The sequence below is a fragment of the Triturus cristatus genome, chromosome 10 (genome assembly GCF_964204655.1).
Source record: "Triturus cristatus chromosome 10, aTriCri1.1, whole genome shotgun sequence".
Classification (NCBI taxonomy): domain Eukaryota; kingdom Metazoa; phylum Chordata; class Amphibia; order Caudata; family Salamandridae; genus Triturus; species Triturus cristatus.
Window position 1 is genome coordinate 322,215,244 of NC_140593.1, and position 12,298 is coordinate 322,227,541.

A 12,298-nucleotide genomic window follows, 5' to 3' on the forward strand; every position below is an offset into this window, starting at 1 on the left:
GAGGCTCATAACGATGGACACTGAAGGGGAGGAGGTGACATTTCTGCAGCCATTTCATTAGATGGGCAATGGCATATAGGAATCTCTTCCATGGTGTCAGTGTGCATTCTGGGAATCTGGCAAACAGGGCGATGCGACTATCTACGTATGAGAGATGCATTACCTGAACATTGGTTCCGAAGTGTGTTTTGAGCTAGAAAGTTTTGTCTTTCTGTAGAAATGAAAACTGATGCCACATTGTTGGAGCTTTCCTCATGATGTGAACTTTTAAGGAGTGATTCAGGAAGACTATAAAGTCAAGAGTTTTTGCATTTGTGCAGCATTCTGCTGAAGTTTGTGGAACTTGGTTGGTGCAGAATACTTGGTGATGAGGACGCATTTCATTTTGCTTCGGACCACCTTCAGGTAGCTGTTTGACATACATGTCTGAAGGCTGGAAAACAGGCTTTGAGTTTCATTGGTCTGTTATTGAGTCATTGACATTTTTCTTCTGCCCACTACAGCATATTGCATGGGCAATGGGTCAGCCTACTTCATCCATTGGCAAACTTTACTGTGAGTGACAGCATTCTGCACTTTCACAAGGAGCACATCCACACACAAAGCAGTTCCCCTCAGTGCCATAAGCTACTAAGACTATGAATACTTTCATTTGCAGGTACATGTACAATTAACTGTTTTGTTGAGTAATGTAGTTTCCTAAGTTACATTCTGTGAATGGTGCACAAGTTGTTCCTGAACCTAACTGGATTTGTAGAGGAATCTTCCAGCTCCTGCATTTTCAGCACATTACCAAATTATCAGTATCAGCCAGTGCACCTCAGTCAATATTCCAGTGACAACAGAGGCAGCAATTCCAATGTCTTGTATAATCAAAAGCCACTCCTGCGTGGTTTGTGTCTACTGCTATAATACCATTGCCTGGAAATAAAAAGCAGTACTTTTGCTACACGGTACATGTGGACAAGGCTATATAATGGCATTGAATCTCTCATGTCAACTGCATGTCAAAATAAAATAACATATGTCAAACAAAAGGTTTCAGGCATCATATTACACGGCTATCGTTTGCCTCTCTATAAAATTTACCAGCCAAATTACCTTAACTTATGGCATGTTAAGGTTTCTCCAGGACAAATGGCTTTTATTTGGTTTTTACTCCAGTTCAATAAATGTAGATGATTTGAAATGAGATACTTTGCCTAATTTCATATTGCAATTTAATCCTCTTTTCTTCAATTAAAACTATGTGAAAATTGAGACTATTACTTCACAGTACCAATAACTGCTTCTGAAATGAATGGAAGCATGGCAATACAAAGAAACGTGTGAAAGTATTAGACCTAAAACTTGGGAAAGAGTTTGTTAAACAGCCACACAGCAAAATTGTTTTTTAAACAATTAAAATAATCCGAACTGAAATGAGAATGGAATCACTTTTATACTTAGGCATGTTGTATATCATGTGAAGACCTGTATTCTAATCAAGGTTTGTACATTATTTCCTTTAGCAAGAATGATTTCAAGATAATTCATAAATAAATTACATACATGTATAGAAATACATCTGGGGCTTTGGGTCAGCCCTCTTCATCCATTGGTTTGTTCAACTGGCATTCATCTATTGTTTCCATCCACGAAAACATACAGCTTGGGACAATGATTAAGCCCACTTTAGCAATTGGTTCTCTTGCACTTCCACTGACACAATTCTCACGATCACAAAGAAGCGCTCTTCTGTGCTACTGTTAGTATGCCAATATTTAATTTTGCCAATGCTTTTTTCCTTTCTATTCTTTACCCTTGTTTTACATTTTCGTGGTTTTAAGCTAAGTTTTTGGGTTACAGTAATTCAAAGCAAATCGTACTTTTTCTTTGTGCCAATAGGAATCGTATACTCCTGTTAAGGCATTGCAACTAAAGATGGTGGCTATACCGGCTATGATCATACCGGCTTACTGGGAAGAACCCGTAGTCTTCCATTAAAATTATTTCCAATGATAATTTCTTTTTTAATTTACATTTTTTATTGGCAGTATACATTTGGGCAGTTATTTTTAAAAATGTTGTGGCATATGCCTGCAGCAAACAAAATGTAACCATCACACCAACGTGTCAAAGCCAGACCCAATGGTCAATGCTTATTCTTCAATGCAATTCAGATTTCAAGTTAATACCAACTCCGTGAATGCCTGCCTTCAGCTTGAATCATGGCACAGACTCCAGTTCAAGACGAGTCAAAAATAGCACAATATTTTAAGTCAAGTTGTATAGCAATAGCGTAGATTGTTCCATTAAGGTTGCAGTTAAATAATATCCAAGCGTTTTCTTACCGCTCACTGTTCCCCCTGCAATGAAAAAATGTGTAAAAGAAGACCTTGTGGTTCTCACAAGATCCACTGGAGGCGAGTGAATGAATGCAACTCTTATTCAGGCGACATAGGACTGATGTGGGAAAATAAAGAGCAGCTTTTCTTGGATGTGCAGTCGGTGAACATTTTGAAAACAGAGCTGGCTAAGCTCGCAACATGGGCCAGAAACAGGATTTGTCTCTCACATCCCAGGTCAAGGGAATTAGAATCGTAAAGCGATTAACTGTTAATTTAATGAGCTAGCAGTAAGAAAAGGCTGATCTGCCATATATCCTATCCTTACTTTGATTTTTTTGCCAACCTATCACAATGTCGTATTTACTGCCGGACTGGTACCAGCAACCGGCCCTGGGAGCAGGGGGACGGTGCTAGTGAGAAGCACCGCTCCCGCTCTTGTTACAGGAGGCAGATATTGCAGCACTGCTGCAAAACTGGCACCCAGTAACAAAATAGGCTCCCACAGGGCACAAAACCGGCCTCACTCCTCCAGCCCACTGGGAAAACGCCTGGTGCCTGCTACAGCCAGTCCGGCCCTGGCCGTATTACAGCACAACTGTCCCAACCTCAGTCGATTTCTGTAGGGTGTTTTTTAAATTAAGGTACTCATTTTTAGGCAATAGTTGCAAACAATAAACTGCTTCAAAACATTCCTTTGGACCAGTGGTTCTTAATCTGTGGTCTGTGAACCCCTGGGGGTTCATGACACCTACCCAGGGGGTCCACAACTGTCACCGTCATCATTCTTACACAGCTTTAAAGAACAAAATGGTAAACTAAGCGCTAGAACAAAATAGTAAACTAAGCGCTGTGGAGGACTCATGCAGGTTGTTAAAAAGTGGTGTCTTCTGCACCTGCCGCAAAGGAAGGCACTGATGGGCGCTTCGTAATTTCATTGGGACAGAGATGCATACTAGGCTTGCAATGCCCGTAAGGCATTGCACCTCGCCTCTTTAGGCCTGGTGTTGGTGAACATAATTTGATCTTGCTAGAATTCTATATATAACATACTTTCATGAAGGTACTATCAGCCAGCCTTCTTCAGTGGTCTGTTTTTGTGTCTTTTATATTTTTCTTCTGCCCCCTACAGCATTCGGGATTGGCATTTGATCAGCCCACTTCATCCACTGGCCAACTTTACTTTCAGTAATAGCATTCTGCTCTTTCACAAGGAGCACAGCCACACACACAGTAGTTCACTTGAGTGCCTGGGACAACTATGGCAATGTGTGCTTATTGAGACCCATTTTTATTATTTTGTTTTAGCCAATGCTTTTGTTTAGCTTGACTAAAGCCCGATACCTTCCCCACAATAAATTATTGCATAAAATTTGACAAAACAAGCATTGACAAAAAACAAACGGCTTGCAGCCTTATTTTGATTCCTCGGTGCAGTTCAAGTACTAGAAATAGAATTGATATGGACTATTGGTGGGCTCAACTGAAGTATCGGTATGCACCAACAAACAAAGAGCATGCATTTGGAGCAAAAAAGACAAAGTGATAGATTAGAATCTAGCATATTTTTCCCGTTAAAATGAACATTTGGATGTTTGTTTTTATAATTTTTGTTTGAGAATTAAATATTTCCTCATTTGTGTATTTGTTTCATGTATACTTGTTTCTGTACTTCTGCATCATTTTGTGGTTCCGATCGTAGAAATTACTTGTGTCCAGGTGACAGGCTTCCAATAGTGAATCATTGGGAGTCCACAAAAGTCAAAAGAGTTAAGAACCACCATTATAGACAACAGAAGTGTCAGCATAGAAGGCACTTGTTCTCATTCTATATATCTGTATAAAAGATTTCAAACCAACTTTCACTTCTTTCTGATGCTGAATATATAACCTAAATCAATGCACAGTTTAACAATGATTTCATTAGGCTTATCGAAACAGAAAATACTAGATAAATAAAAATGATTTTTATCTCCTCATTCACACCGTGAGCATCCACACTGGAAATTCAAGTTCAACAGTGGTTTTCAAACTGAATATCATTTTATATTGTAGGCCATGATTATGAAATGATGAGAGGTGTCAAAATAAGCCCACTTACATTACACCTCTCCATGCCAAACGTATTGCTAGAATTAACAAAAATAAAAAGGTAAAACATTCTACAAATATATTTTTTTTATTAAAACTCTTAATTTTACATATTTGCAATCTACATTTCCACTGGTGATAGCCTACTAGATCTTTTTTTGTATAATGTCCATTCACAGCAGTCAGAACAAATGCTAAAATGATATTATTCACTAAGGGCCTTATTTAGATTTTGGTGGGTGGGAAATCCAGTCTGCCATATTACAAGTATCATAGTCTATAAAGCACTTGTAATATGGCATGTGGGACATCCCCCACACTTATGACGAAGTGTACCATCTATCAAGCTCTAAGGCATTATTGGTCGTTCACGAATATCAACCAGTTACTCTGCTATAAAATCAAACAAAATGTCAGACAGTTATTAAAACCACATACACTTTGCAGATTGGTTTGGTGTTTTTCTTCTCATGCCCCTTTCACAGACACACTATTCGTCTCAAAAACATGGCTTGGTTAAGCATTAGTCATGATGACCTTCTTGTGCATCTTCAATGAGACATCTTTCCACCCATTATTTGTTGAATACCCAGATAGGAAACATTTGGTGAGGAAAAATTAGACTTTCTATCCTTACAACTTCTTTGATTATCTTAGTGGGCAAAGTACGGCCACAATGTAACTTATCTCGTATATACTTAGAGATGAACAGACTTACTGCTAATAAGGCATTACAAAAGGTCTCCATTGTAGGCACCAGAAAAACATCCTTGAACGATGTTTCCGCTCCCAACAAAATATAGCTTCTTCCTCTAAACAGCCCACATGTATTTTTTCATCCAAATGAAATTGCAGATGCCTGACAAGCAGATGTTGTTTGATCTCCACACTTCTTGTCCGTGTCAGGGTTTATCTGAGCAAAAGAGTAATGAGCTGTGCCACAATATGCACATTCAGACTGTTGCCAAGAAGGCGGTAGCGTTGCCTTACTGTTACCTTGTCTGGAAAATCTGAAACAGAGAAACACAAAATTGAAGATATTTATTGAACTTGTTAGGGATTTGGTAAGAAAGTTAAAGTTCCAAAACCTATTTCCTAGGACAAGCTAAATTGAAGTTTTACCAATGTGCTACTCTGCATAAAGTATGAGCCGGATATGCAAACTTGAAGTATAGCAATACAATTTGCAGTGGTGTGGTAAGGTCTTGTAAAAATGGAACTGAAGCCTGTGAGAAACTGGATTGTTGGTTGATGGGAGTGTGAGCCCTTCTCAAGCAACAACCACAATCCTTGTCAGGGTGAACCACAAAAAGTCACTAAATTAACCTGTGCTTATCCCTCAGGAGCTTGGCACAAAATCAGTCAAGTTTAACTTAGAGACAATGTGTAAAATATGTATCCAGTATTTAAACAGCCACAAAGTGAAAACATTGACAGAAGAAAAATCCTACACCAATTTAGGAAAATAGAGTAGAATTTAATAAATTACTTGACACCAAAATGACAAAAATCCAATCAGTAGAAACGGAGTTATACATTTTTAATGTTTAAAGTTAAAAATAGTGCCTAAAAGATCAAAGCACTCCTCTTGGACATTTGTTTGCGCGAGACTGGAGCAAAGTTATGGCAGACTGCGATGGAGCGCAGTTCGTATACAAGAAATGGATTTGGCAGGGTGTCTGCTTACCTTCGGACTTTGAAGAACTTTGGGGAAAAAAACATCTCAGAAGGTAAGGTTCAGGGGGGCAAGGCAGCGTTTGGTGTCTGAGGAGAAGGCATCATCATTGAGGAGCCACTGGACAAAGATGTGGTGAAGATTTCTAGGTTTGGACATAGTCTTTTTTATGGAAGTCGAAAATCTCTATCAGGAAGACATTGCAGGCTGTAGCTGACGGGGGCTCCTGAGGCCAGATACCCCTTATGCGAGGAGTCGCTGAACAGGATTTGCTGATGCGGAGAAGAATGTAGCAAACACAAAAGAACATAGCAAACACAACAAGATGATGGACGGAGTGCTGAAACTTTTCAACCACTCACCATCAATCCCAGATCTGGGTTTAATCCATCGTTCTTTTGCTCACTATGCCACCCCAGTTTGGACTTCGCAAACTGCAAATCAGTCTTGACCCTGTTCCTCATAGGAACAGTCCAGCCTGAAATGTTAGGCCAGGTCCTCTCTGGACCGGAAACAAGCATTTTGCGATCGGTTTCAGGGTTTCACCCATCAGGCAGGCTAGCTTGAATCCAGTGGTGTAGCGAGCAAGGGACCCACATTTGGGCATACCCTTGCCCACTTTGGGCAAGCATAGCAAACACAACAAGATGATGGACGGAGTGCTAAGACTTTTCAACCACTCACCCCCAGTCACAGATCTGTGTTTAACCTATCGTTCTTTTGCTCATTATGCCACCCCAGTTTGGACCCAGCCATATGCAAATCAGTCTTGACCCTGTTCCTCGTAGGAACAGTCCAGCCCGAACTGCTAGGCAAGGTCCTCCCTGGACTGGAATCAAGCATTCTTGGACCGGTTTCGGAGTTTCACCTCTCATCAGTCAGGCTAGCTCGAATCCAGTGGCACAGCGAGCAAGGGACCCACGTCTGAGCATACCCTTGGCCACTTAGGGCAAACATAGCAAGTACAACAAAATGATGGACGGAGTGCTATAACTTTTCAATCATTCACCCTCAGTCACAGATCTGGATTTTATCCATCGTTCTTTTGCTCACTATGCCACCCCAGTTTGGACCCAGCCATTAGTCTTGATCCTGTTCCTCATGGGAATAGTCCAGCCCAAACTGCCAGGCCAGATGTTCAGAATTCTGTTCAACAATTGTTCTCCTTGCATTTGCCACCCTTGGTGGGACGGGTGGGCCCAGACGTGGGTCCCGTGTTCTCCATGCCACTGGAGTCAAGTTAGCCTGGCTAATGAGGGGTGATATCCCGAAACTGGTCTTAGAATGCTTGTTTCCATTCCAGGAAAGACCTGGCCCGGTAATTCGGGCTGGACTGTTCCCATGGGGAACAGGGTCACGACTGATTTGCATATGGCTGAGTCTAAACTGGAACAGCAAAAAACGATAGATTTAGGCCCAGATATCTGTACTGGGGTGAATTCATGACATTGTTCAGCATTCTATCAATCAATTGTTCTTTTTGAGTTTGTCCCCCCGAGTGGGACGGGTATGCCCAGATGTGGGTCCCATGCTCTCCATGCCACTGGAGTCAAGCTAGCCTGGCTGATGAGGGGTGATACCCCGAAACCGGTCCTAGGATGCTTGTTTCTAGTACAGGGAGGACCCTGCCTGGCAGGTCGGGCTGGACTGTTCCCATGGAGAACAGGGTCAAGACTGATTTGCATATGGCTGGGTCTAAACTGGAATGGTATGGGGAGCAAAAAAACAATGGATTTAGGCCCAGATCTCTGTACTGGGGTGAATGCATGACATTGTTCTGCATTCTGTCCATCAATTGTTCCTTTTGCATTTGCCACCCCGAGTGGGATGGGTATGCCCAGACATGGGTCCAGTGCATGCCACTGGAGTCAAGCTAGCGTGGCTGATGAGGGGTGATACACCTAAACCGGTCCTAGGATGCTTTGTTCCAGTCCAGGGAGGACCTGGCCTGGCAGTTCAGGCTGGACTGTTCTCATAGGGAACATGGTCAAGACTGATATGCATACGGCTGGGTCTAAACTGGAATGGCATGGGGAGCAAAACAATTATAGATTTAGGTGTAGATCTCTGTACTGGGGTGAATGCATGACATTGTTCAGCATTCTGCCCTACAAATTGTTCTTTTTGCGTAGAAGAATACAGCAGAAGCTACAGTGAAGTCAGGCTGACAGCGATGCACCTTGAGCGGATCTGTGAGGAGGTAGGTCCTAGCTACTCTCTGTTCTCAGAGCAAATTTGACTGAAAACGTTTTGCCCCAAGTTTTGAATTTAGACTATATTTTGCCCAAGTTTTGAATTTAGACTTTCTGGGCACCTTTAGCGCCAAGGGTCCAGAACTGGAGGGGCACCAATTGGAAGATCAGGACTCACTAAGGCTGGATCCAGGAGTACCTGAAGTTCAGATCAGGAAGCCGGCCAACTAGCCCTTGGAGTTACTCTGGAAGTCTTGGGTGCAAGCAGAAAAGCAGGTCTCAAACACTAGGGCAGTCCTCTGAGGGCACAAGGCAAGCCTGATCCAGCAGGGCAGTCCTGTTGGTGCTGCAGGGCAGTTCTCTGAAGTGCACAGCAGGCCATAGGCAGCAGAACATTCAGTCCTTTGAGAATCCTCAGCAGATCCAGAAGTGAACTGAAAAGTGGGTCTGAGGGTCCTAATTTTATACCTGGTGTCAGCTTTGAAGTGGAAGAAGCTTCTGGAGTTTTCTCTATGGAGAATCCCTTCTTTCTTGGGTGATGCGAACATCTATGCTGGTCTTTTAGATAGTTTGATTGGTGACATCTCCCAGGAGCTGGCACCTGAAATCCTGCAGATTTTGTGCTGAGTACAGCCGACTTGCCCCTGGTATACAGATGCTCTCAAAGAGGGCAAGAGACAGTGTAAGTTCCTCAAAACACAGTAGAGGAAATCTTACAATCCAAACTCTAAAGATCAGTTTAGGTTTGCCCTAAAAGAATATTATAGGGAGGTTAAATTAGCTGAAAAAGCCTACCTGGACGGCAGAATTGAAAGGGCAGGTAATAAATCGAGAAAGATTTTCAAAACTGTGAAAAACTATATGTCCCCTGCAGCTATCGCCAGATGCCAAGTACCCTCAGCTTAGTGGTGTGAACAGCTGCCATTCTATTTTCATGATAAGATCCTGAATATTCAGGCCAGCCTCGATTACAATACTAAGCCCAAGGGGGCTGTGCAGGACAGTATATCCACTGGCCTTGAGCAGAGCTCTCCAGCGTCTCTCTCCAGATTTGATTCAATTTCCCTGGATGACTCCCTTACTGTGGCCTCAAGTCCGGCTTGTTAGTGGACTGCTGCCCCACTAATGTGCTGGTGTTTGGGCCCATGTCATCAATCCCCTAGCCAACAAACTCTTGAATTAGTCTTTGACAGCAGCAATTGTGCCTGGGACCTGGAAGCAGGCTAAAATCTTACACCTGCTGAAAAAGCCCCAGGCTGACGTAGGAGAGCATTCTAATTACAGACCTATTTCTTTGCTTCCAGACTTCTTTAAAGTACTGGAAAAACATGTCAACTTGCAACTCTCTCAGTATCTGGAAAGCAATAACCTTTTTCATTCAAGCCAGTTAGGCTTTCGTCCCTGTTTCAGCACGGAGAAGGTGATAGTGGAAGTAGCAGATTACATCAGGAGTACATTAGATGCCGTTGGGAAGGCACTGCTGATAGTGTTAGCTCTCTCAGCTACCTCTGATATGGTACTCCATGCCCTCTCCTAGCCCGTCTCCAATCTATCGGAATCGGCGCTAAAGCTTTAGACTGGCTCGCCTCATTTCTTGAAGATTGAGGTGAAGAGGTCTGGATTCCGCTAATGAATAAGGTATTTTTGCTCAGTTAGAGTCAGAAAAAACATGGCATGGCATATATGCGGTCTCGAGGGACAACAGGCGAATGCACCCGAGAGGATTTCCCTTCAACGTTCGAGTCCGAACCTCTCAGCCCCTCGGCGACCATGAAGCACAACATTGGTTTCTAAATAATACTACATGATTATCATATCGTATGTATTAACCCCGCTTGCTTAACAATTGCAGCGCAATTTATTTTTTCCTCATTTTAGGTCACTTAAGGAGTGGTACACACAGGGCTGGACCCTGTGTTTGTCCTGAGGAAGAGCACTGGGGAAGCTCGAAACTAGTTGACGTCCACTAGGGCCCCCTGACCCATAGCAGACAGGGACCCTAGGGACCGACCCCGTTTTTAACATAACTAGGGGCCCGAATAAAGTTATTTTACCCACTAGGTACATATTTTTAACTCACCCACTCCACTTATACCACTGCACTACACATAGTTACACACAAAACAGTGCTCCTACGTAGTGTTACAAGTCGTAGCATGCCCCAACCCTCAGCGGGTTGGGATGGCCCCTATGATGAAGCATGTCACCGTGGGGAAACCCTGGTGAGTAAGGGGACTCAAGAAAGGACATTTTTCCTTTCGTGCCATGTTTTTTCTGACTAACTGAGCAAAAAAAACTTTTTCATTAGCTAGGTTCTTTATCCGAGATCTCGGATATTTTTGGTTCACGATTGATACAGGAGGGTGGACCTAGCTTTTTCCCTCTTTCTCCCCCCATTTTCAGATTTTTGAGGTCTGGATCTCTCCTTTCTCGTTTGGGTTGCGCAAACAGCGAGTGGGAGTACCTCAAGGTTCTGTTTTAAGCCTCACTTTATTTAATATCTATCTTACGCCTCTTGCCTTACTCGCTGAGGCCCTGGGAGCAAAAATAATCTCATATGCTAATGACATCCAGCTACTGTTCTACTTGGTGCAGGACGTAGATCTCCTTGGCAAAAAAATCAGAACTTGTTTGACAGCCGTCTTCCAATAACTGTCATACCATCAGCTTGAATCCAATTCAGGAAAAACTGAGCTTCTGTTTTTCAAAATAAAAGCCCCAGAAACTTGGCAGTCATTCTGGCCAGCAGGTACTCCACCCCCAGAGAGCCATGCAAATTCTGTGAAGAATTTAGCCATCGAATTAGATGACCGCCTCTCATTTGTACCTCAGGTAAATGCTGTAGTAGGGACTTGCTTTGGACTCTACTGCATTTAAAGAACGAATCCGCACTTTTTATCTTTTACAACCAGGAAACAGGTGATACTAGCCATTATAACATCAATGTTTGTCTGCCGCAATGCCTTGTATCTGAGCCTTTCGGATTATTTTATCAACAAAGTGCAGATGGTCCAGAATGGAACTGATCACACTCTCTTAGGAATGCCTTTGAGATTCTCTGTGCCCGCTCATTTGGGGGCTCTGCACTGGCTTCCCATAAAAACAATACTTCTATTTAAGACCCTTGATCTGGTTCACATGGCCCTTAACCAGACTGGCGCCGGATATCTTAGGGCAAAGTTTAGTTTCTATGTTCCCTCCAGATGCTTTTGCTCTGCCAATGCTTCTTTGGCTAAAAGTTCCTAGGATCTGATGATCTAAGGCAGGCAGGAGGCAGATCCTTCTCCTTTCTTTGGCCATCCATCTGGAATAAAATGCCTCCTGAACTTCGAACCATCTCTGAAACCTCTGTGTTCAGAAAGAAACTAAAGATATGGCTTTTTAATCTAGCTTAATCTGCTTTGGCTCCCGGTGCAGTGACTGTAGAAGTGCAGAGCGCCAGAACACTCTTCGGAGTAACAGTGCGCTATACAGATGCCCTTTCATTCATTCATTCATTCATTCATTCACAGAGGTGTTTGGAATTTCCTGCCTCCCTGCCATGGTCCCAGGATGTCTGGGGGCGCATAAGTCTAGTATGGCGTTTGTTGTGTGAGGGCTGAAGTAGCTGCTTTGAAGTGCAAATGGGGCTGTGCACAGAGCCTCCCCTCATCCTGTCACGATGGCCCATCCTGCCAACATCCAGTCCCCCTATTGTGTGGCTGTCTGGGAAGAATACACAAAGACCAACCTCACCAAGTCATGTAACCCAGGAAACAGGCAGCAGGCACCACATGGTTAGGGCAAGAAAATGCCAACTTTCAAAAAGTTGCATTTTGAGAATTGTGGCTTAAAATCCAACCTTACCATTAAAAATGATTTTAAATTACAATAGCTTAGACACCAACGATGTAATTTCTACCAGCTCCTAAATGTTTTCACTTATTAAATGTATTAAGGTAACCAAATGTTATCCTATGGGAGAGGCAGGACTTGCAGTAGTGAAAAATGAATTTGTGAGTTTTTCACAGCCA

General features: G+C 42.8%; 1 protein-coding gene across 4 annotated transcripts in view; it reads right to left on the minus strand.

Moving 5' to 3' along the window:
• Positions 1-4,490: 4,490 nt before the first annotated feature.
• Positions 4,491-12,298, minus strand: part of TRDMT1 (tRNA aspartic acid methyltransferase 1) — a 203,036-nt gene continuing 195,228 nt past the window's right edge. For all 4 annotated transcript variants that reach the window (XM_085631510.1, XM_085631512.1, XM_085631513.1 and 1 more), the window contains exon 11: positions 4,491-5,428. In XM_085631510.1, the coding sequence (XP_085487636.1) occupies positions 5,328-5,428 (101 nt within the window). In that variant the 3' untranslated portion in view covers positions 4,491-5,327. The remainder of the gene's footprint in view (positions 5,429-12,298) is intronic.